This window comes from Elephantulus edwardii, unplaced genomic scaffold, assembly GCF_000299155.1.
Source record: "Elephantulus edwardii isolate Elephantulus edwardi_28Jun2011 unplaced genomic scaffold, EleEdw1.0 scaffold00068, whole genome shotgun sequence".
NCBI classification, from domain to species: domain Eukaryota; kingdom Metazoa; phylum Chordata; class Mammalia; order Macroscelidea; family Macroscelididae; genus Elephantulus; species Elephantulus edwardii.
Genome location: NW_006399818.1, coordinates 9,998,281 through 10,024,139, shown reverse-complemented (window position 1 = coordinate 10,024,139; position 25,859 = coordinate 9,998,281). Strand labels below are relative to the sequence as shown.

Below are 25,859 nucleotides of genomic sequence, written 5' to 3'. Positions count from 1 at the left end.
ATTACCCACTTACTTCCCAGCTCCACCCTCCACCAGGATAACCCTTCTCATCTACCAAGTCCCTTCAGAAAATATCTTCCATTGTCCAACCCATGATCTGACAGTTTGTAGTAGCATATCAAATATATAAATGGAGACAAAAGTCTAAAGCCCATTTGTTTCATATGCTAGAGGAAGAGGTTGAAGACTTGGCATCAAATCTGAAAGTTCCAAGTGTTACCTGGTTGACTTAGGTTCTTTATCAAAGTATTTACTGGGAGTCGGCAGAAACTGCATCCTCTATCTAGCATCAGTGTGTTGTTCTCATGTACCACTGAGTTAGACCTGACTCTCCAGTGGATTTTCAGAGGCTGTAAACGGCATGGGAGGAGAATGCCCACTTTTCTCCTGCTGGTGGATTCATACTGCCTACCTTTGGGTTGGCAGCACAACTCTTTATCCACTAGGCCACGAGATTGTGGACTGGACTTCAGCCGTCATTGTTTTGGGTGACTCCTACTCTCCTTTCTCTAGGTAAGAGAGGGCTCTCCTGCTGTTCACTAGGGGCACGTGATTCAAAGAAGACCAATCAGAGTCCTTCCCTGGGACTGTTTCAGAATCAGACATTTTGCAAACATTTGGAGAGATGTGAATCAGGAAGGTTGAATGAATAGAGGAATGCTGCCTCTTACTAAGATGATTAGCTAGCTGTGACTGGAAGCCCTCTCTACCAAAATCAACCCTAGAGAAGCAAGAGTATAGATTCCTGACCTAACACAACACCAAGAAAAACAGCTACCCTAAGAAACCCCAGGGGACACTCTGGTTTGTGCTGGTGTGTGAGAAGCACTAGGTGGTAATTTTCCACCGTGAAAGCACAGCTAGAGAACAATGCAGAGCCTAACCTAGGCTCTCCTTCAGATCCTAGCTCCTTCTTCCTTCAGAAATCAGCTTGAGTTATCAAACTGCCTTAGGGTCACATTAGGGAAGTGCAAAGCACTCTGGGGTTGAGGAGTTGGCCTAAGTAGGTGCTGACTGGCCAGCTGCCTTGGGACTTTCATTCCATAGCCCTCTTCTTAACTGCCAGAGCTAGTACATTAACACCAAGGGAACGAGCTTTGTCTCTAAACAGCTTTGTTCTCAGAGTTTTGAATCATGAAGCTCTGCCCAGGTAAGTCTTCTCTCTGGTGGAGTGGCAGCACTGAGTGATGTCTAGGTTGGATTGTCTTCCCTCTTAAACTCACTATGACTGATGGATTAGGGCTGGCCGCTGGCCTTTCACCTGAAGGATTAATATCTCCTGGGAACAGACACCCACAGACTAAACTAATGGACCATCTGGGGAAAACAATTACTTCCCAAAGAATTTCACGCTAGGCAACATACATCTTCTGAAACAGACATTCTGTAACTGCAGAATGAGAATTTAAAATAAGCACAAAAATACACTTGAAGATATAAAGGGAGAAAGATGTAAGCTTGGAGACACTGGCAGCTGGTAGTTGTGCTCCCCATTATGAGAACAGAACCTGTCTGCAAAATAGTCAAGTGGGCAGATGGGCAGAGAGACAAACCTAGGGGCCTGGAGGACCACTTCTAGGCCATGATGACCTTGAGGTCACCCAGTGAGCTACCCCAGTATCTTTTCCAGCAAAATGATCAATAAGCCACTTTCTGCTGAAGCCAGCTGTGGTTGGGTATCATATTCTGGCAAAGGCAAGAGTTGTGGACAAAGCAACTCAGATAAACAGAATAAGTGCTAATTGGCCTGGAGACAAATACTATATTCACAGTCTCATGAGATCAGCCCAACATTTCTACAGGGAAACTCTGTATAATTTCAATTCTAGGACTCTGAGCCTTCTTAGCCTTCATTTTATGAAATTTCTACAATGCAAAAAGAAAATGTTAAACCTGAGATCTAAACACCCTGTAGTTTAGTATAGATCAAAATAGTAAGAGAGGCATCCTTACAGGCAGTCATATAAACCTCGGCCTAGCTATGGTGTGACCACATATGAGCCCTTTTACCACTCTGAGTCTCAGTTTTCTTGTCTGTAAAAAGGGAACACCTAGCTCAAAGCTGTTGTAACTGAAAAAAAAAAAAAAAAGTAAGTTGCCTATTCATTATTAGAACCATCCACCACTACCCCTACCAGGCGCTGTCAAGTTGACTCTGACTCATGGTGACCCCATATGTGTCACAGAGTTTTTAAATGCTGATTTTTTTTTTTAGTAGATCGTCAGGCTTTATTTAGAGGCATTGCCTGTGGATGTGATGAACATTTAGCAGATTTTAATGGAACTACAAAAGAGGCTGAGGTTATCTTTGGCAAAATTCAAGCCAAAAATGGAAGCCTGTTGCCTGTTATTTAACCCTGTGGCGTCATTAAATGTTGAAGAATAACTACTGTACATTACTCCTTTCTAACACTGAAGAGTGAAACCTCAGCAAAGACTTAAGCCATTCAGGCAGTTTGTAGGCATGAAGAAATGGCCTAGTGGTTAGATGCTGCACTGTAATCTCAAAGGCAGGCAGTTCAAATCCACCAACTGCTTCGCAGGAGAAGGATAGGAAATCTCCTTCCATGTGATTTACTGCCTCTGAAAACCTGCTCGAGGGTCAGCTATGGGTCAGTTCTGACTGGATCACAGACAATACCCACCACCACCTCTGCATGTACTTAAACCTCCAACCTTTTAGTTCTAAGGGTTTTAGCTGCTTGTACCACCCAGTGTTTCCTATTACAGCCAAAAAAATATACCAAGTCAATTCCAACACACACCAACCCCATAGGACAGAGTAAATATGTCCATAGGGATTCTAAGGCTGTAAAGTAAACCTGTACAGAAGCAGGTGGTCTCACCTTTCTCCTGCAGAGAAGCAGAGCAGTAGGTAGGGTCAAACCATTGATACTTTTGGCTCGCAGCAGAATGCTTTAGCCACGGTGCTACCACTACCTCTTATTAGAGCCATCATGCTAACATTATATTATAACTATTATTGTCCTAGAATTTATGGTAGGTGGAATTATGGCCAATAAAAGCCTAGTAAAAGCTGAATCCTCTAAGCCATTATTTTGATTCTTTTAAGTAATTATCATGTATCTGTAAAAAATTAACTTCACGCAAGGCAAATTTTTTTTATGTTAAAAAAACTAAAAACAGGAAAAGAAAATCACAAAACATAAAAACAACAACAAAAATATTGGCTTCTGAAAGCCCCAAGATGCAAGAGTTTTGAATCAAAATTGTTCAGGCTGAATGCACAACCTTTAACGAAAATGTTGCTGACAAAACGCACAGTCTTTATCAAGCCTTTGTTTTCCAAGCTTGCCCTGGTAGGTTTGTTCTAATCCACTCAGGTCTAGCTGTGTGCTTGCCAAAGGTAGCGAGAGCATTTCTCCTTTTTTGGTCCCTTCGCAGACACGAAGCTCTTTCTAAAATCACAGCTGACTGCGGTGGGTCAGGTTCTTCCCACACAGACCAACCACCTGCAGGTCCTTGGGCTGCCCGTCAAAATGCTCTCCCATATAAAGCACACAAAATGTTGTAAGACAGGGTAATTAGATAAATGCAAGTGGCAGCGATCAGAGATTTCATAAAACCTGCCAGCCTCTGTTAGTGTTGGAATCTGGGCAAGCTTATAAAGCAGTGGGTTTTGGAAAAGTCTTCATCATTAACCACACTCCACTGCTGTCTTGCACAAGTGATACTGCTTGCCTCAAAGTTAAAACACTCCAGGAATTTTAGCACATTGCCCACAATTTTAATAAAGTGAGAAAATAATAATAATAATAATAATAATAATAATAATAATAATAATAATAAAAATTAATAAAATGAGAAAAGGCCATTCAATAATAGGGGACAAAATTAATGGTACTATTATCTGCTTCTTTCAGAGCACTTTCCCATCTACTCTCTGGTCCTCATGACATGCAGGCCTTATAGTGTCCATTTGACAGATGGAAAAACTGATATCTGAGAGGCTGAAGAACTTGCTCTTGAACAGGGCCACCATGTGAACTTAATCCCTGACTCTGCTACCCTGCAGCCTCTTATAAGGAGAGTCAATAGAGGTACATTTAACAATGTATCTGAACTAGACTTCCAAGGGATGGAGGTAAGTGTAGGCTACAACATAAACCTGAGAAAGTAAAAGATCTGAAGTGACAGAATGTATTCGCCCACTCTCTGTGATAGTCAATATTATCGACCTGGTGAGGTGACAGTTCTCAGTGAGTTAGCAGCGACTACACAATTACCTTCCAATCTGTGATCTGATGCAAACAGTCAGTCAGACGAAAGGAGAATTTCCTTGGGGGTGTGACCTGCCCCCATACATAAAGGGACGTTCCTGCCAAGTTAGCCTGCTTGCTTTTTCTGTTTGTACTCTTCTTGTCAAGTGACCTTTGGATCATAGGATAAAAATCCGAAGATGCTACCAGCCTGCTGCCTGACCTGCACATTATGGTCTTACCATGTGAGCCAGCAGAGGGTTTTTTTTTGCCTATCACCTGACTCATCAGTTTGGGACTTGTCAGACTCTCTGTGTGTAAGACATTTCCTCACAATTACAGAAACCATTTCCTTGAATTCAATCTCTTTTTATCCACCTATAGAACCAGTTCCACTGGTTTGCTCCTCTCCAGAATGCAGATGAAAAACCATCGCTCTGGAAAAAAGCCAGATGCGATCAAGTCTTCTCCAACCCATGTTGACTCCCTGTGTTGAAGTGGGCCTGGGATCCACAGACCTTCCAATGCCCGCTTCTTCAGGAGTTTGCCAGAGCCTCCTTCAGAGGTACCTCTGAGTGAACTAGAACCAAGGTTTACCTCCGCAGCTGACCATGCCAACTGCTGGAACCACATTCAAGAAGGAATACATGAAATCCAATCTATCTGAAATGCTGCTTGAAGTTACCTTGGCATAAACGCAGCTGTCTGACAACCTCATGAATGGACAATATTTATCACACACAGGACACATGATGATATCTATAGCTTGGCAGACTTCTTTACTGGAAAAGAGAACAGAGAAAGGACTGCTATTTAGCGGTAGAGGAGTATTTTTCCCCTCCAATTTCCCCAGAATGCTAATGTTCCCACCCACTGCCATCTCGTTGTTTCTGACACACAGCCACCCTCTCTCTCTCTGGGCTCGGAGATCGCCATTCTTTATGGGAGGAGCCTGCCTGGACTTTTCCTACAGAGCAGCAGGTGTATTCGAACTGCTGACTTCTCAGTTAGTACAACACACTACACACCACACCATTGTTGCTGTGTACCACAGAGTTGGAGCTGACCAATAGTTGACCCTCTGGAGGGTTTCCCAAGGCAGTTAATAGCACGGGAAGAGACTGCTCTTCTATTTTCTCCTGTGGAGTAGCTGGTGGCCTTGAACTGCATGCCTTCAGGACTGCAGTGCAGCTTCTTGCCGCTAGGCCACTAGAGCTCCAGGACTCCTTTAATAAGATCCAGTGGATAACATTTCTACTCTCAGAACTTTCACAGCGTTTTCAATTATTAATGTACACAGGTGCTTGCCCATTTCTAGAATTTGATAAATCTACTTATTTATGAGGCTGCTTCTTGGTTTTACATATTAATGAGTTAAACTTAGGGAAACACATGAAATAAAACATGGGTTGTTATACTTCAAATTATAGAAAAGTCATTTACAGCGTTTCATAGGTTTGAAGTAATTTCATGCTGAATTATTGGAACAATGAGATACCTAAAAGTGCTGCCTTTATTTCTGTGTGTATGATAAGTCAAACGAATAATGGAGGAATAAATCAAAATAAATAGGGATCTTAGTTCTGAGAGAAAACTACATCTCAGTAACAATTTCACTAGGAAATAAATTATTTTTATAGGATGTAAGTGCAATAACTCTCTTTTATTTTTGCAATCACCTTTAAAAGGCACATTCATATTTTTTTTGCAATAAAATCTCCATGAATTCTTTCAACTATATTGTACTGAAAGAAACATGATAAAAATTCTCAACAGTGAACCATTCTTTAGATATCCATAAGTCGGTGAGAAGCCTGTCTGGCTGAGGTCATTAAAAAACTTCTAGAATTTATAAAAAAGTGTTGTTAAAAAAAGAAAAGGGCACAGTGGATTTCAGGCAGCCATAGTTTTTCAGCTTTAAAAAGTTTATTTCTTGTTAGAGATAAAGAAAATTTCATCTTCAAAATCCAATTGGTTCTAAAAAAATCCAATTGGTTCTCCCTCAAAGCAAGGTAATTTCTAATATCTAATTAACACTTCACTCAGGGGAAGCAGGAGATATAAGGCAACTGAAAAGCCTTTGAATTTTAGGGAGAGTTTTTACCTTGTGATATAGAGCTAAAACCAGTAAACTGTCTCTTAGCTAACAATGAAAGGGTGGATGAACAGAATTCTCAAAATATTTGAATAAATATTGGAATTTGGATTTATATGGGGGAAATAGTGTTGTTAACCCACTATTTTGCAGTATCAGGAGAAAAAATGGTGAAAGAGTCATATAGAGAGCACATGAATGAAAGTGACTGGTTCTATGAACATATGACGGGTTCCTGTGGTTGTGAGTTGCCCTTGTGTTGTGGGAATGATGCCCACATGGTCAGTGGAATGAAACTGTGCCTGATCCCGTGTTACTCTCTTGGGCCAGGCATGGACTGGACTGCTGTGGCTAATAGGGTTTCCACTGACTAGTTTTCAGCAGTAATGAGCAAATCTTTCTTCCTAGTCTATCCTAGTGAAAAGCTCTGCTGAAATTTGTTCTGCATCATGCTGGCACACCAGCCTCAACTCCAGATGGATGGTAGTTGCATCAGAGTCGTACTGGCCAGTTATCAAACCCAGGTCTCCTGCCTGGAAAGTGAGAATTCTACCACTCTGCTACCCTCTTCACATTCTCCATGCCTGAAGACCTCAGCATCCAGGGCAATGGATGGAGAAAAGCTAGGGTACTGAATACTGCGAACCTGTCTATTAAGAGATCAGAAATGAAATGAGGCTAAAAACATATGTGTGTCTACAGTTTCTGAATGCTCCTAATCCACACACAGCCACCTGTAAAAACGAAGCAAAGGCAGGCTTTGCTAAGGAGCTTCCCTACCTGACTTGGCAGTGATCCAGAGTGGTGACTCCATACAAAAAGACAAACAGTCCAATGAAGGCCGCTGGGAAGAGCATGCCGGTGTACCAGCCCAACCAGGCAAAGTACAACCCAATCTTCTCTCCAAAGTACCGCCTGTTTAAGATACACCAAGGTTCCAAATTGCAATGAAATGCAGGAAGTTAAGCATTGTAACACTTTCCCCAGTCATTTGCCATTGGAAAAAGCTGATCTGAAGAGAAGGTAATTCCAGGGAATGGATCTTTGACCAAATATAGACTCAAGACTTACATTTTCCTTCCTATATTGCTAGGAGGGGTCTGGGAAGGGTGGAGGGTGGGCAAAGGAGAGGAAGACCCTCAACCAGGGAGATTGACAAGGTGACTGCTGCAATTGGCTCTTGTGAGTCAGGAAGTGTGAGGATGGCGCAGGACAGGACTCGGTTCAGAACTTTTGTTCACAGGGTTATTATGAGTCATACTTGACTCGATGGCACCTAAGAACAACAACAACAATATATAAGAAACAGGAGGTGAGTCTTTCGTAAAAGAACATGTCATACCCAAGTTGATTCAGAAGGACCTCACACTGTTTAGAAATAGAGATATGGCATTGTGGCTGTTAAGTAAAGAGGGAATTTGAGGAGTTGGTCCCAATACCTAATGTTTTCTTTGTATTTTCCAACTGTGGGCTTTATGCTTGTCCATGTGTATTATTATCATTATACATTTTTAAAAAAAAATCATAAACAATGTTACTGTGAAAATCTTTAAACATCCCTGCCAATATATCATAGCTTTACAAGATGTTTACAGCTGTAGACTAACAGGATATTAGAAAGCAACGAACTCTAGAGACCCCCAACGTTCAATACGAATCAATGGCTGCACGCAGGTGATGGCTTTTCACAGGCACTACCCTCTCCTTGAATAAATATTTTCCTGCTGTTCTGCCCTCCTGGTGCCCACAAGTCTGTGAAGTCTCGAGGAATCCAGGGAAATCCTTGATTTGGTTTTATTTCTTAAATATCATCAGCTTGTGCTTAAATAGAATCAACTTCAAACGTACTTTCTCAACCTTTCAACATCGATATTTAATAATCTACAAGCTAATTATTTCTTGGATCATCAAATTAATTTTTCCTTATTCTATACAAATGTTGCTGACCATCTGTTTCCAAATTCTGCATATTGCCTTCCCCCTCGAAGGCTCAAATGGCTCATAAGAGCATGGGATCATTTATTTACTCCATCTTCCACTGTGACCATGAAATCTTCTGCTCCAAGAAGACTTTCACAATACAGATTCATTTGTGAATATATTCATTTATGGAATCATCAAATAAAAAACACCTAAGTTTCTGCAGAGTACTGTACTAAGTGGTGAAAAGACAATAGTGAAGGGAGTTCTCTGGTTGACAGAGGAGACACACAAATCAGCAAAACATAAGTTTACTGAGAAAAGAGCTATTGCGAAGAATATAATGGGACAAGTATATAGAATGGGGTCACATCAGCACCCTTGTGACAGAAGAGTTCCCCGCAGATGTAACCACTGTGCTGACAAGTAGGGATTGACTAGGGAGGGATGTGACCAGGAGAAAGTATCGGTGGTAGAAGGAAGAGCAAGGAAAAAAGACTGTGGTTACAGGGACCAGGTGAAATAAGGACAGTGTGGCTGGAACATGGAGAACGAGAGGCAGGCTGGAGAGGTAGCTTGTGGGTAGGCCTCAATTGGTCTTAGAGTCAAACCAACCCCAACCCCAAACCAAACCAGCTACTGTTGAGTTGACTCCAATTCATGGTGACCCCATGTGTATCAGTATTGAGCTTCAGAGGGTTTTCAGGGGTTGTCACCAGCCCTTTCCTCTGAGGTACCTCTGCCTAGACTTGAACCAACAGGTGACTGTGAGGTAACTCTGTATAGACTCAAACCAATAGGTAAGTGTGATGACTAATGACCCAGAGATTTGATGGGTCTTGTAGACCATGCTGAAGGCATCATTCTTCGTCCTTCCAGAGAGAAATGGACAACTATGAAAGCATTTCATCCAACTGAGGAAATGGTCAGTTGTATATTATGAAAGATCACTCTCCAATGGGTGGAGAATGAATCGGAAGGGGCTAGCATAGAAAAAGAGAAATTGAATAGGGGAGAACTGCCATAGTCCAGGCTACAGGCGAAAGCAGTGGGAGTGGCTGAAGAGATGTTCAAAGGCGGCCTGAATTGAGATATAAGTAGGAAGTAAAATCAATAGAACAAGAACTACTGAAGCAATGAGATTCTCTGAGTGCTCTGTAACTTCATTCTAGTGATGGCTTTGTTGTGTTTTCCATCTCTCTTCCTGTTGGCCAACACAAGTCCTGACATTCTTCCAGCTCTCAGCAGTACACAGACTCACTGGCCCAAATCCCTCCTTTCATTTTTGTGAGTTATTGTAAAACTTCTTGGCCTTGGTCACACATTTTTCTTCATTGTAGATGGTCTCGTATTGCTTTCTAGTTGTCACGAGCACATAAGGCTTGTTTTCCTGAAAGAAACTATGAGTTTCTCAAAGCCAGGATTATGGCTCACATTTATCTTTGCCATCAATCCTTAGAACAGCATTAGAAATACAATGGGCATTTAATTAATGCTCATTGACTAACTGCAAAATCTTAATCAGAATACTGTCACTGATGGGAGATGTTTTGCCTACAGCAATTTTCTATAAATTTTAATCAATGCGACCCCATAAAGCAGAATGTGGAAAATAATTTGCTCTTATTTTTCCTCCTGTTTTATTATGCATGGAGAATGATCCAAGGAAAATGTTCTTGTCTCGGAAAATATGTCCCACTCATCTCGGTCATATGGATGATTTGTCATCAACACATAGAAGGGGACACCATTCATCACTGTCCTTGAATCTCTGGGAGTAAACATTTGGGAAGAAGGTAACAGGTCTCTGGCAGGGGTAAAGATGGGACACCCAGGTCAAAGAAACCTAAAAGGAATTTTCTTAATATTTCCTTCCCTAGGCTCGTTCTTTCAGGGCCCCAGTGAAAGTGAAACAAATTCAGTTGGTTTAGGTAATGAGACATGACTTTCTCTTTAATAAGGAGCCCATGAAGTGTGGGTCATTATTGCCCAACCTTAATGACCAGCCTCCAAATAAAGAATGAGATGTCAGAGGATAATCATGCAGGAGCACGAGGCTGAACAGCCAGAGAAAGTTTAAAGACGTTCATTTTCACTGCGCCCTTAGCACAGGCTAAAAGCTGATATGTTGTTTGACCTGCAGATTAAAGCAATCTTTTTCATGTAAAATTCTCATTTAAGATGAATAACCTTTCAAAGTTATTGATTTAAGATATAAACAACTCTAAAATTTATTGCATTTACAGGACCTCATGCTGCCTACTTGTGTAACAGTAACAGATACTCTATTTTTCGCTAATACAATATCTAAGCTTTGCTATCTCTCTGTAAGACAATCTCTCAATAACAATTACGTGGGTGACCTGTTCCTAATGTGGCCTTCTGAGAGAGGCCTGATTGGTCTTGGGTATCTTTTGCTGAGTTTCTTCCTAAAATTCTTTCGGAGATGAGGCCAACATCATCAAAGATAGAACTGGTCTACCAACAATAATAGGAAGAAGTCCTATTTGAGCAAGAGCTATATACCTCAGACACCTTTCTCTATAATGTTGGCTTGTCCCAGTTGACATAAGTGGCTCTCGCCATACTGAACAATTTGTATATTTGCATGAATTTAAAACTCACCTTACAAGATCCAGAGGCTGGTATTTGTACCACACCCCCCAGGAGGCCCAGCATTCATAGAGCAGATGGCGGTGGTTTTCTGCCCCGTGGGTTCTAATGGAGTTTTTACTTCTGTAACTTCCCTAGGATAAAACACCACAGCTCGTGAAGCAATCCTCACACAAGTCACAAAGAAAAGCTGACAGCATTACTAGGTTCTTATGGCAGAAGGCTCAATCGACGCCTTTGGATTATGATGTTGGAGAAGAACAAACAAATCAGTCTTAGAAGTGTTGCTGGAGTGCTCCTTGGTGAGACATGTTTTGGGCATGTTATCAGGAGGAGGAAATCCCTGAGAAAGAATATCATGCTGGGAAAAGCAGATGGTCTTAGAAAGAGAGCAAGACCCTTAATGAGATGGACTACACAGTGACTGGACAACGGGGTCAAAAGCACAGTAGATACATCGAGGATGGCGCAGAACCGGGCAGAGCTTTGTTTTGTTATACACGTCACAGTGAGTCAGAGCTGACTTGATTACACTTAGCAACAACAACAATAGCAGGGGTGGGAATAGGAGTAATATGAGAATGAGATGGATCCATACTATTAAAATGAATCCGTTTGATTATCTTGGTGATTCTGTGTAGTAAAAAGTATATGCCCAACTAGAGCCAGGCAGGTCTGAACTGAATTCAAATGCAATTGTACCACTTCTCAGTTGAGACCTCAGGCGATCTGTCTCTGGAGCCCAAGAGCACATCAGTGTCTCTCTGCTGGGTTATACGTCGTTGAGTCCATTCTGACCCTTACTGCAATCTTGATGAGAGTAGAAAAGTAGGTCTTTTCTCTTACAACTGGCTAGTGGGTTTGAGTTCTCAACTTTTAGAACTTTCAGTCAGTCGCTGAGTGTCGAACTGCTGTACTATGGGACTCCTTTAGTATGGCTGTTACTGTTGTTGGGAACTGTCGAGTCGAGAATGATTCACAGCAACCCTCTGAAGAACCATCCTGAATTTTGCCCTATCCTATGCCATCCTCGTCATCTCTAAATTTTCAAGCATGAAACCTCTTTCCAAGGAACAGCCTCGCCTAGATGCTCGCCAGTCCTTGTCTCAAAATGTATGCTCCTCATCTACTAAAAGGAGCCCTTAAAAATGTCATGTTTCAGATTCCAAAATTTCAAATAGGCTCTAAGGACACAAGTTCTGAGTGTTCTAACTAAATTAAAATTTTAATATAAACATTTTTAAGATTGAAAATTGTTCTCACCTTTTCCATACTGTTTCAGAATCAAGAGGAAATGCTCCTTAATCCAATCAAAAGGTATGCTCTGGACAGATGTGCCTTTTTGTAGCTGGATGTGTCCTCAACTGTCTACTTACAAACAATTAGGGGTTTGCTTCCGCCTCAGACTAATTAAGATCATATTAATAGTAATATCAACCTGGTTAATTTGTGAGGAAGGCGCTATGGTAGCACTCTAGTTAAAGTGGTCAGCAGCTGACCAACACTTAGCAGTTCAAACCTGACAAGTTAAAAAACACAAGGGGCAGGGTCGGTGTGGGGATTGTATACCCAAGAAGAAATTTTTCTTTTACTTTTCTTTTTTTTAAAATTTTTTTTATTGGGAAAAAACATATTGGGGGTACAAGGAGGTGAGGGTTGGGGGCAGAAGGGTGAGGATGGGCAGGGATGCAGCTGGAGAGCTGCAGAAATTGGTTGGTGGGGGGAGCAGGTGAAGGAAATGAAAATGATCCAGTGGGGACCAGATGCTACAGGAAAATGACAAGCATTTTCCAATGGTAATTAAATAAACTGTCAACCTTTCAAAGAGAAGAGTGAACTGGGGAGGGGGGGAGGAGGGAAGAAAAGTGTAACAATGAATGAATGGAAATCCAAAATCTCTACACACATTCATTAAAATTAATAAAATTAAAAAATTACAAACCAAACCAAAAAAACCCCACATAGGTAGGCTGCTTCCCTGAAGATTTACAGCCTAGGATGACCTATGAAGTAGTTCTACACTTTCCTACAGCACTCTGTTGAGTTGAAATTTATCTGTCATAGATGGCCAACAAGCACATGAAGAAACGTTCTAAATCCCTAGCTCTAAGAGAGATGCAAATCAAGACAACTATGAGATATCATGTCACCCCAGTCAGAATAGCAAAATTTAACAGAACAGCAAGCAACAAATGCTGGCGAAGTTGTGGAGAAACTGGAACCCTTATTCACTGTTGGTGGGAATGTAAAATGGTGCAAGCACTGTGGAAGGCAGTAAGGCGCTTTCTCAAAAAGTTGCAAATAGAGATACCATTTGACCCAGCAATTCCACTACTGGGAATATATCCCAAAGAGACCATAAGTAACATCCAAGCAGATATATGTACACCCATGTTTATCGCAGCTCTGTTCACAATAGCAAGGCGTTGGAAACAACCCAGGTGCCCATCAACAAACGAATGGGTAGAGAAGCTGTGGTATATTCACACAATGGAATACTATGCTGTGTTGAAAAACCAGGAACTCATTCAATATTATTCAAAATGGGTGAGCCTGGAGGACATTATGCTGAGTGAAACATCTCAGTCGCAAAAGGAGAAATATTGCATGGTGCCACTGCTGTAAAATGGGACTGATATCAGGGTGGGGGTAAGACTGAGAAAAACTGGATAAATTGTGTATACTGCACTGAAAAGATGAGGGACTGAATAATTTAAAATTGATGTATGATAGGGTATTATGGTTATCACAAGAGTCCACAATTAAGGTTGCATAGTGGAATGTACTTGGGGTGGTGGGAGGGGTGCAGGGGGATTGTGTACCAGGGAGGGAGTCTTTCTTTTACTTTTGAAAGAGAGGAGCGAACTGGGGGGTGGGGGGAGAGGGCTGGGCGGGGAGAGAAGTGCAGCAATGAATGAACGGAAATCCAAATTCTCTGTAAATGTTCATTAAAATGATTTTTAAAAAATAAAATAAAAAAATATTCCTTTCTAAAAAAATATCCTTCATGTTACAAGGTGATCTTTATATTACTTTATATTAAAGTAAGGATCACAACACTGGTAGGTTAGTATGGATCCCTCACCAATGAAGATCATGTCCCTTGAAACAAATGCACAGGGAAATTCTAGGTTAAATGATCCAAGATCTACCCCTAAATAGAAGAAATAATAGCCAGTTACATTTATGACAGTATTTATATATAAGAGCTTGCAATATAGAACAAGAATACAAATATTTATACTTTTAAAACAAGATATCATGACTATAATGATGTTCATGTCTATTTATTATCCTTCAGTCACCAAAACGATGACATTTCCCCCATTCTTTCAAGGAATGCTGTTGTTGTTAGCTTTATATAATTGTTATTGCAAATATTAAATATTTCAAAAACTTTTTTTTCAGGGTCTGATGCCTCATGTAGATATTCAGTGCCAGTTTAATTGTGCGACTTATATTCCCTAAGCCATTCCTCTGAATTCTTGCTGAGTAACTCTTGACCCAAGTATTCAGTTACATAAAATGAGATAGAAATGAATCTTTGCTGGGAAAGAGACTTCCCAGTATAGTTAAACCCTCAATAACTGCCTACTAAAAAAGGTAAATTTATTATAAACAAATATCTTATAAACTTGTAGTGAGTTTATCCCCAGAAACTGATTTTAGTAAGAAGTTGAAAAAGGTAGTAAGACAAGGCAATACCTCGTGCAGGGGAAATGCAGCTTCATAGGAGCCATTCGTAAGCAGACGATTCAGACCTAAAAGAACAAAGATGCTCAATTAGAACGAAAGCAAATCTGTATGTTTGTAAAGAATGAATCCAAGTTCAAATCGAGTGGTACTTTTTAGGAGAAAAGAATTCCAGGCTTTCAAAAGTTGTCAGTTACATTTGAGTATACCAGAGTTTAGAGGGGGAAAGTACTATCTCTGGTTGGGAGATTGGGTCAAAATTTGGGAAGTTACATTTTAATTTAGTAGGAGTGGAGGAGGAAAGGAGGGGAAGTGGGGAGGGAGATACACACACACACACACACACACACACACACTCTCATATATATATATTCATACATACATACAAATATACATAAATTCATTCATACATACATACATATACATACGTACGTACATACATACATACATTACATAAAACAGTGCATGTCTCTCCCTCGGGCATAAATAAGACTTTTCTTTCCCAGAATTGTTGTAACCTTTCAAGACCTAATACGAAATAATTCATAGCAACAAGTATGCATTTTAAGATTTTTAGGTATTTTTTTTCAATTTTTAGGTAATTTTTATAAATATAAAAGAAAAATTATGGCTTCTCTTCAAAGGGGTTAGAAGGAGATAGCAAAATTTCACACACATGCACAAAAGCAGCATACTTAATAGAGTGATCTGCGGAGAGAAGGGGATGTGTACTGAGAAAAGTGGGCCCATTTCATCTATCAAAGGGATTTCCTGCCAGGCACACTTCTATTTTTGTTTCAAAACTTCAATGTGGGAGTAACTAACTCTTCTGCTTTGGACCCAGTCATGTAACTGGACAAATCCTCTTGTTTTCAGGTTCCCATTTTCTCATGTCTAAGCCAGGAATAGAGTTAGAAATGCTGTGATTTGTTTGGCTTTTGGTTTGTTTGTTTTTTTAAAAAACACCCAGTTTTAACCAAATGAAACCCAAACCAAACTAAATGCTGTCCAGTCAATTCAGCAATTCAGATTTATGTGGATTCCACGTATATGAGAGTAGAGATTGTGACGCCGGCACGAGAGAGGGCAAGTCTCCAATCTGTTGTTCCTAAAGTTGCTGAACCCAAGCCTACTGACGCAGCTGCTGTGTTAATCTGTCTTGTCTTGATATTCTCCCTCTTCATTGCTGTAGAATTACCTGCCATGAGGGTAATGGCTGATCTTTTTGAGAAGCAGATTTCTAAGTCTTTCTTCCAAGATGCCTGCAAGTAGACTCAAAGCTTCAGATAGTTGCTGAGCCTGCTGTACTACCCAGAGACTCTTTTATGCAGTTATAACTGACATAACCAATACTACATATTTTAAATGCACCATTTGGAAAGTTTTGACTTATTAGAAGCCATCCCTGGAGAAAGACAATATTCTTGGAAAACTAGAGGTCTAGCAATAGGGTGAATAAGGATGAAAGAAGAAAAATTGATGCCTTTGAGCTGTGGTGTTGGAGAAGAGTGCGGAACATCCCAAACTGCTAAAAGAACAAATAGGTACGTCTTAGGATGCAGTCAGAGTGCTCCTTGGAGGCAGAGATGATGAACCTTCATCTCACATACTTTGGACATGTTGCTAGGAAAGGTTATTATTTCTTGAAAATAATTATTATTTCATGCTTGGAAACGTGAGGCAACAGTGAAGGAGAGGAAGACCTTCAGCTGGGTGGGTTCAGCCAGTGACTGTGGCAATGGTCTTTGAATGTGTCAGAGAATGTGAGGAGGACACAGGATAGCACAGTTTAGGAGAGGATCTGTTGTTCATGCTATGAGTTGGACTCAACCCAACAGCACCTAACAACAACAGCAACTGTGTGGCTTAGTGGTAAGAAGCTTCACTACAATCTCAAAGGCATGCAGTTTGAATTCACCAGCTGCATTGAGGGAGAAAGATGGGTAATCTCTTCCCATGCCATTACCTTTTTTCTTTGTATTTTAAAACCCACTGGCGGGTCAACTATGGATTTGTTCAGACTCCACAGCACACAACAACATGAACAACCAATAGAAACCTTGTCCAAACCGGGCCATCCTCACAATCTCTGCCATGCTGAAGCCCACTGTTGTGGTCACTGCATCAATTCATTTTGTACCAGATCTTCCTCTCTTTTGCTGACCCTCTACTTTTCCAAGAGTGACCTCTTTTCCCCAGGACTGTAGCCTCTTGACAACACAGTTAAAGCACGTGAGATGGAGCCTCACCATACTTGTAGAGGGCGCTAAAGAGACCCTGGAGAAGGATGAGGTTTCTCTTCCTGACCCCGGTGTGGTCCACGGTTCTACAGTGCGTTCTGCGGGCTTCTTCAGTGAACACTAACCAGCAATACCCAGAACCACCCCCCAGAGCAGCTTGAACGAACTTAGGGCAACTTCTGATCAATGCTCTCTCACGAACCCTGAGAATATGGGAACTGAGCCACGAACTGAGATTTGTACACCAATGTTCACAGCAGCATTATTCACCATTGCAAGAACATGAAAACAGCCCAAATGTCCAACTACAAATGAATGGATTGAGAAATTATGGTAAATTCACACAACGGAATACTATGTAGCACATAGGAGCAATAAGTTTGGAAATTATTACCTAACTTGGGAGAAACTAGACAGCATTATGCTGAGTGAACTAACTCAGTCCCACAAGGATAAATATTGCATAAAACCATTTTTGTAGAATGAGTATAAGGATCCAGGAGGGGTGGAAGAGGCTGGAAGCACAGGGATGTGGATGTGCAGGTGGAAGGGGGATTAATCATTGGATTGTACAATTTGATGGGGGGGGGTAAGGGAAATTGAAAGAATTTGTTTGAATTTGCATTCGAATTTTGTAATTAAACTAGTGGAAAAAATAAAACTAAAGAAAAGTAAATTAAAAAATAAAAGAGTGCTGTCAGGTAGTTCTGCACTGAGTTCCGAGATGCAGCATCACCCCGTGGATGGCACCTCCATCACTCCAGAGGGCCTATTCTCAGTGCGTTCAGCCTACATGGCACCAGAGAACGGCTTTGTGACCAGGGGAACCAAATGTGCACCCTTCCAACAAGGTCTGACCTTCGGTGGGTGTGAGGTGTGGCTGTTGCTCCCAAATCCCACTATTGTTTTTTTCTTTACCATTAGCTTCCCCTTTCCCATCGACCTCCCATTACACTAGTTTAATTACATTAAACTGTCTCTGTTCAAATGATATGTGACTTTGTCTCCTGATTGGAGCCTGACCAATAGAGATTATTTCAAGCTATTGACATAAATCTTGCTAGCAGAGAGATAGCAGAGAGGACAAAACTTTCCAGATCCCTCTGATATGTATGACTACGTTTAATAAAGCACGGGACTTGCAAGTGGAATATGGGACGGTTTCATAAACATGACTAAAATATAGAATGTAAAAGCTGTTTAACGGTGGGCTGTTGTTTGCTGCTATATGCTGTCTAGTCGGAACGGATTCACAGCTGACCCTCCAGCAGGTTTTCAGAGGCTGTAAATCACACTTCCTAGTGGGAGGGGGGTGATATTAATTTGGAGAATTTAGTCAAGTGTAAAGTCATCCCTGAACTGGAAGTTCCCTCTGCTTGAAATTTCGTTTCTGCAGTGAGGTTCTCCTAACCACCCAATCTCCATTAGCTTGAATTCACTCCTACCTTTTTTTCACTAATCTCTCTTTCTAACATCACCCATTTCATTTTCTTGATGCTATTTATTAAGGTTCCTTGTTTACTGTCTTCCTTCTGCCTCTTGAACCTCAATCCCAGGACCGTGCTTATCTCCCTAACATCTGGCCAAGGGCCTGGCACATAGTGGGCATCTCATAAATAGTTTGGATTTCACAAAATTCCCCTTTAATCTTTGATAAAGGAGGCAATGTGCTATTTATGGCAGATATTTGAGGATGGTGTTCAGATAGTATACTTGGGAACAATCCATTGAGGGAGTAGTTCCAGGTTTAAAAACGACAAGCATTTCACTGAAACAGAAATAATAAAGCCAAGTGTAAAGAGCCTGACTCTTAAAATACCAAATAAACAAAGCAACTGAGATATCATCTCACCCCAGTCAGAATAGCAAAATTTAACAGAACAGCAAGCAACAAATGCTGGCGAGGTTGTGGAGAAACTGGAACCCTTATTCACTGTTGGTGGGAGTGTAAAATGGTGCAACCACTGTGGAAGGCGGTGTGGCGCTTTCCCAAAAAGTTGCAAATAGAGATACCATTTGACACAGCAATTCCACTCCTGGGAATATACCCCAAAGAGACCATAACCGACATCCAAGTAGATATGCACACCCAAGTTTATCGTAGCTTTGTTCACAATAGCAAGGAGTTGGAAACAACCTAAGTACCCATCAACAAACAAATGGATAGAGAAGCTGTGGTATATTCACACAATGGAATTACTACAATGCATTGAAAACAAGGAACTCATGCAATATTATTCAAAATGGGAGATCCTGGAAGACATTAACTGAGTAAGATGGGTTCAATAATGTATACTTCACTGAAGCAGATGAGGGACAAAACTGTTTAAAAGGGATATGTGATTAGGTATTATTGTCTTGACAAGAGTCCAGAATGAAGGCTGCATAGTGGGGTGGACTTGGGGGGGAGGGGCTGTTTAACAATGAAAGAATTTTTCTTTTACTTTTCAAAGAGAAGGGCGAATTGGGGGGATGGAGGGGTGGGCAGGGAGTAAAGTGCAACAATCAATGAATGGAAAGCCTCAGTCTCTGTAAACTTTCATTAAAATTAATAAAATTTTTTTCCAAAAGGGAAATAATACCAAATAAAGCATGTGTATATCTAGTAAGTAATGAGTTGATAGCCCAAAGGCAGGCAGTTCAAATCCACCAGCTGCTCTGTGGAAGAAAGATGGCCAGTCTCCTCCCGTGCAACGTATAGTCTCTGAAACTTAGTGCCGTTGGGTGAATTTTGCCTCCGAGTGACCTGTACTGGGTTTCTGAGAGAGTGAATCTTTATGGGAGGGGATTGCCCATCATTCTCCCTTAAAGGAGCTCATGGATTCAAACTTCTGACCTTTTGGTTAGTAATAGACTAGCATACCATTGCATAGCATAGCATAACATAGCAATATATATATGTCTCCACACTACACACCTCTCCACTAGAGCCCTTTATATTCCCTTACACTACTTACCAATTTTGTTTTTTCCTTCTTCATACTTTATTCTTTGTAGAATATGATGCACAATTCTACTTCTGGTGGCGTTGTTGAAGAAAGTGTCTTTGTTGTGTATGATGAAGCTGCACACACATATTGAAAACACAAGGAGAGGATTAGTTAGAGGCGATGGTTCCAACAATCTTTCATAATGTGGTGTTAATCAAATAGAAATTTCTTTTCAATCAGCACGGGGAGGCTATGTCTGGAACAGCCAGTGTGTGTCCAGAGATCACACCAGAGGTTATAGGCTTACACATCTGAGGAGCTTTAGTTCACAGTATATCCTGTGTATTAACCTCATTCAGTCAAGAAGGAGCTGGAGCTAAATAAAATAAGAAAACTTAAAACTAACAAAGACCAAGTCTCATATATTTTCTACGTAAGGCTATTGAAGAAATTAAACTAAAATTCACTTTGCTTTTATCTCATTTTGCCTTCTGTACCACAATACTCCACATCACAACAACTTGTTATTCCAGAAACTTAAGGATCTGAAACTGGCGTGGCTTGATATAGGAATTAGGCAATGATATTTGGTTTGGCTCCAGGGTGAGATAAGAGGCAAGTTTCCAGAAACTTCTTCTATCTTTTCATCTCCCATAATCTTTTCTGGATGCAATCCCTCCTTTAAAGTACATGTTAAAGATTGCTTTCTCAGCTAGTGGTTCATCTGCCTCCAAAGTTTGCCCAGGGTTTCACACACAGCCCAATACTGGATTTTCTATGGCTGTGGCTTGCTTCCTGTTGAGAGATTCTGTAGCTGTCAGAGGATCAAGTATCTGCTGGAGAATAAAGACATATAATCCAGCATAAAGTACCCACATCAATGGCACCCAATGAGAGTGAATTCTTTCATAAGCCGTAAGGTATATCAACTCATCAAAAGTTCAGTGGGCATCCCGGTGGGTTGGGCACCATGCAAAGCATATAATTATTGGAAACTATCCCCTGCAAACTCAGATCAGAGGGAAGTGCCTTTCTCTAGCAAGTTTCCCCACCCCTTTAACTCCATTTTTGTTCCAAAGGAGTGCAATACTTTCTCCCTGTGCCATCTCCAACTATATTATACATATATAATTTATATTCATTCATTCATCTATTCATCCAATGATGCTTACTGAAGGCACTATGTAAGGTACTGAGAAAGTAGTGTTTTTAGAAAACAGAATTTTATGCATTCTAGTTGATGCTGGCAAAGAATATTTAATATAGCACAGACTTCCAGATGAAGAACAGCTCCTGAGAAGTGAGATGTTGTGTCATATACTTTGGACAGACTATCAGGAGGAAGCAGGACAACCTGCTTGGGGGAAAGTCAGTGAAAATAAGAAGACCTTTAATGCGATGGATTGACACCATGGCTGAGACAATGGGATCAAACACAGCAACGGCTGTGAGGATGGTACAGGACTGGGCAGTGCGTTGTTAGGTCATACAGTGACTGTAAGTTAAGCGCTAACTTGACGGTATCTAACATAACAACAAACACAACAGAGATGACTCTTGATTTTAAGAAGCTTATAGTGTAGCAGGCAGGGACCATGAAGCAAAAGAAACATGATCATATAAGAGCAGGCTGGACTTACCTTCCCATTCCTTTCTCTCATAAAAGAGAGTGACCTCCTTGGGGCAAGAAGGTGCATCAACATTTTCTGTGGCCTTACAACTCAGCGAGTTGCTACAACTCAGTGAGTTGCTGACACACAGTACACTTTTGAAAAGAAGTATGTGAGAACCAAGGGACAATATGTGAGGGGAAATGGCTAATCAATGTCTTTCACTTTTCTTGAAGAAGACAGAATTTCCAAAGTTGTTAAAATGATGGGAGTAAGAGAGTAAGCTAGAGGAGAAGGAGGATGACCCAGGCATAGGTCTGGCTCAGAATAGGGTTGGTGATGTGAGCGGAGCACAAGAGATACGAGAAAGATCCATTTATTTAAAGACATAGTATGTTGTTGTTGTTGTTATGTGCCATCGAGTCGTTTCCGACTCATACGATAATAATAATAAGTAATTCCTTGAGAAAGATTTTACTCTCACTTTCTTCTTGATTTTGTTACAGACTACTGTTCTCAGAGAAAAGTAATCTGACTAGGCAGATAGAAGATAAATGAAGTGTGATTAAATGAGGAAACTGCAACATTTACCTTAGATGTTTATCTAGGGTTTTCTGGAAACTGTTCATAGCATCAAAAATAAAGAGGGAAAACCCAAGAGTTATACTGCATGCGTTTCTTCCATTTCAGCCTTCTTTATTTGTGCACCTTATTTCAGGCAGACCATTGCCTTTTAACACCAAATAAAAATGCTATAGAGAAATAGCCAACAAATAAAGAAGGTCCATTTTTAGCTCACACTTTCAGAAGATGGATGAAAGCTGATAAGCATAACCATGCTTGACAAGACAATTCAGGGCTAAAAGCCCGTCGCCCTCCTCTGTGAAATGGTTTTCTGCTGCTTTCTCTTTTTTATAGCACTGCATTATATTCACAAGCTCATGTAATAATTCTCTGTAATAAAAACCACAGATGAGATTCAATATTTTGCTTTCCTCTTCCGAACATTCTGTTTGCTCCTGAAGATTCTATAATGGGAACAAGCAGATAAGGTGTGTGCTCGCCACCATTCTAGCACTCTGGATAGTTGAATGGTTAACTCCCGCAACTCTTCCACATCTCATGAAGTCAATACTTACTAGCCACATTTTACAGATGAAAGATCAGAGACCTGACGTGCCCAAAGCCACTCCACCAATCAGCAGAAAAGCCAGGACTTGAACTCAGTCTAATTGCTATCTCAGCCACACTTGCCTGTCTCCTTTTGCCAGAAACCCCCAGGGTCTTGGAAGTTGGTTTTTCTGGTAGTCAACCCAAGAGTTTTGCTCGGCCTTGGAGGCCCTTCTGGCTTCAGATCCTTCTATGAGCCCGTGTTCAATCACTTTTCTCTTCCCAATTGCTCACCCATGTTTCACCCCTGCAGTGTTGCTGACATCACTTCTAATTTTACTTAAGACTCTGAAGCCAAACAGATCTTATTCAAAGCTTTGGAGATAAAATTTTCTATATGCTGCTGGGGCTGTTCTGTAGCCTCTCTGTGTCTCAGTTTTTACAATCATCACTCTCACAGAAACTTAGCTGAGATGACAGCTAAGTGCTGATAACTCGGTGCTTGCAAGTTAGTCAACTCCCAGCACTGGCTGCCACTATGGCTTCTCTCATCGTATCAAAATTGTCCGCTCACATGTTCAAAATCCCTATGTGAGCTGGCTGATGGCAGGACTAACCACATTTATTTCTGGATGGCCAGCACTAATACAGGGTTTGCGGGGAGGTAAGCTGAAGGAGACCAGTATCTGACATGAGGGATGATAAGACTAAATCTCATGTCTTCTACCTCGACCTCTACCCTTGCTCTGAGAAAGCTTCCTATCCATTCCTCTGCTCCAGTTACCAGCTGAACCATTTCTGCGCACTGCCTCTCTAAGCATCTTCTTCAGCGTGCAGAGGATTCGAATTTTCTCTGCCACGCCTCTCTAAACTGCTGGACTGCTGAGTGGGAGAGATGATTCTTAAGATCATTATTCCCTAGCTTTTCTTAGTTATAGATAACTCTCTTCAAATGAAATCTTGCTTTTACACACACACACACACACACACACACACACACACACACACACACACACACCATAAGCTGAGTTGTTCTGTAGATGTGGGATACAAGGCCCAGTCTCTGAGGCAGCAGAGGTCTGCAAACCTCATATTATGAAGTGAGCCATTGGTAATGTTGTTAGGCACCAGTGACTAAGTTCTACTTTATAGTGATCCTTTGTACAACAGAACAAAATACTGCCCAGTCCTGCATCAGCCTCCCAGTCACCACTATGTCTGAATGCCCTTCTGAAGCCTAGTGTCCATAATCTTGGTGAGAACGACCTTTTTATGCTGACGCTACTCTTTACCAAGCATGGCGTCCTTCTCCAGGCACTGACTGTTCTCTCCAGATAACATGATCACAGTGAGTGAACTGAAGTCCCACATTTTTACTTACAAAGCACACTTTCACTGTACTTCTTTCAAGATATATTTGTTTGTTCTTCTGGAACTGCATGGTGTAGTCAATACTTTTGTCAACACTATAATTCAAAGGCATCAATTCCTATTCAGTCTTCTTTTGAAGTGATATCTTTGCTTATTAACAATTATCTAAGAGGTCTTTTGCAGCACAGTTCCCCAGTGCAAGACATAATTGGATTTCCTGGCCACTTCTTCTGTGGATGTTGGCTGTGGAGTGGTGTCCCCAAGAAAGATATGTTGAGATTCTAACCCCTGGACCTTCAAATGTGACTCTATTTCAAATATGGGTTATCTTTTTTTAAAATTTTTTCTTTTTTAATTTAAATGATAGTTTACAGAGACTTAGGGTTTCTAGTCATTCATTGTTGCACTTCTCTCCCTGTCCACCCACCAAATTCACTCCTCTCCTTGAAAAGAAAAAGAAAAATGCTTTCATTGTTATGCAATTCCTCGCCCTCAAGTCCACTCCACTATGCAGTGTTTTCTTTTTTAAATGTTAATATTCAATTTTCATTTTTAATGTTATTTTTAATGACATCCACTTCCTAAAAAACATGCCTCCAGAAACTCTTATCAACTTTGATAAATGTTGATGGTTCAGGCCTTTTTTTCCTTGGGTCGCTACGAGTCGTGCTCAACTTGAAGGCAATCAACAACAACAACAACAACAACGTTAAGAAGATCATATCAATGTCGGGTGGGTTCAATTCCTAATCTTCCCTGAGTGTCTTATTAAAAAACCGAGTAGCACCAACACAGACGTACACTTAGAAAGGCAGACCATTAGAATCCACCAGTAAGCAAAGGAAGAAAAAGATGAAATAGAGATGGAAGGGTCTCCCCTTGAGTCTGTAGAGAAAGCAAGGAGCTGTTCATGTTCTGAATTTGAACCTTCAGTTTTCAGGATTATGAGAAAATAAGTTTATGTTCTTTAAAGCCACCCACCTTGAAGTGTTTTATTATGGCCACTCCTAGGAGACTAAGAAACTTGGCTCTGCTCTCATATATCGCTGGTGGGAATGTGAACCGGCACAAACTCTATGAGGACCATGTTATTAGGCCGATTGAAATGACCTAGGCATATCTTCATCAATTATCTTCTGATCCAGTAACTCTGTTTCTAGAAATCTAGTTCACAAATACACTCACCCACGTGAAAAATGACAGCTGGCACAGAGCGCTCACTGTGGCATGGGTGATCATTTTGCAAGAGTCTGCAAACAGTATCAACAATTCATCAACAGGAGGAGAGGAGAAGTAATCTATTGGCACAGCTCTCCAACGCAACACTCTGCAGCTGTAAAGGGCTTAAGGGTGACAGTGCAGATATGAAGCCACTGCATCAAGATCCAAGGGAAAAACAAGGTGCAAAATAGGTACACAGTCAAAGCTTCAAAGAGGGAAATGTGCTCATGTGAAAGCACATAGATGCAAATGAACCGACACACATATTTACATGTAATGCACAGGATAACTAAGGGAGAATATATTAGCATCTGGAAACACTTGCTGTCGTTGAGGAGGTGAACTAGGTGGCTGGGGGTCAGGAGCAGGAAGGAAACTTCATTGTAGATTTTTTTTTTTGGGGGGAAAGATGAATATTTATCTATTGCTCCAAAACTTGAAATATCTTAAAACAGGAGAAGCAATTCTAAGCTGAAATTAAAACTTCTGCTTGAGATTCTATACTCACCTTGATGGCGGAGAAAGGAAATAAACAATTGAACTGGTTGAGGATCAATTATGTGACTGCTAATAATAGAATTCTACACAATCAATGACCCATTCATTTCAAACACCTTTTATAAAGAAATACAAAGGGAGATGAGACTTTATCTGATGGTCTGCACAGAAATCAGATTGACTACACCTGTAGAAAAATCACTGGAGAAGCTAAATTATCAGCTGTGAAAACTAGTAATCACTCAGATGTAAGTTCAAACCGAAGCTAGAGAAGGTCAAATCAGATCCACAAGAACCAAAGCTTGACCTCAAGTTTATCCCACCAAAATTTAAAGACC

At 40.8% G+C, this 25,859-nt stretch overlaps 1 protein-coding gene across 4 annotated transcripts in view; it reads right to left on the bottom strand.

Moving 5' to 3' along the window:
• Window positions 1–25,859, bottom strand: part of ANO4 (anoctamin 4) — a 678,878-nt gene that overhangs the window by 116,067 nt on the left and 536,952 nt on the right. For all 4 annotated transcript variants that reach the window (XM_006888526.1, XM_006888523.1, XM_006888525.1 and 1 more), the window contains 5 exons: window positions 19,739–19,845; window positions 14,554–14,609; window positions 10,861–10,982; window positions 7,096–7,230; window positions 4,906–5,002 (listed from right to left, as the gene is read on the bottom strand). In XM_006888526.1, coding sequence (XP_006888588.1) covers window positions 4,906–5,002; window positions 7,096–7,230; window positions 10,861–10,982; window positions 14,554–14,609; window positions 19,739–19,845 — 517 coding nt within the window. The remainder of the gene's footprint in view (window positions 1–4,905; window positions 5,003–7,095; window positions 7,231–10,860; window positions 10,983–14,553; window positions 14,610–19,738; window positions 19,846–25,859) is intronic.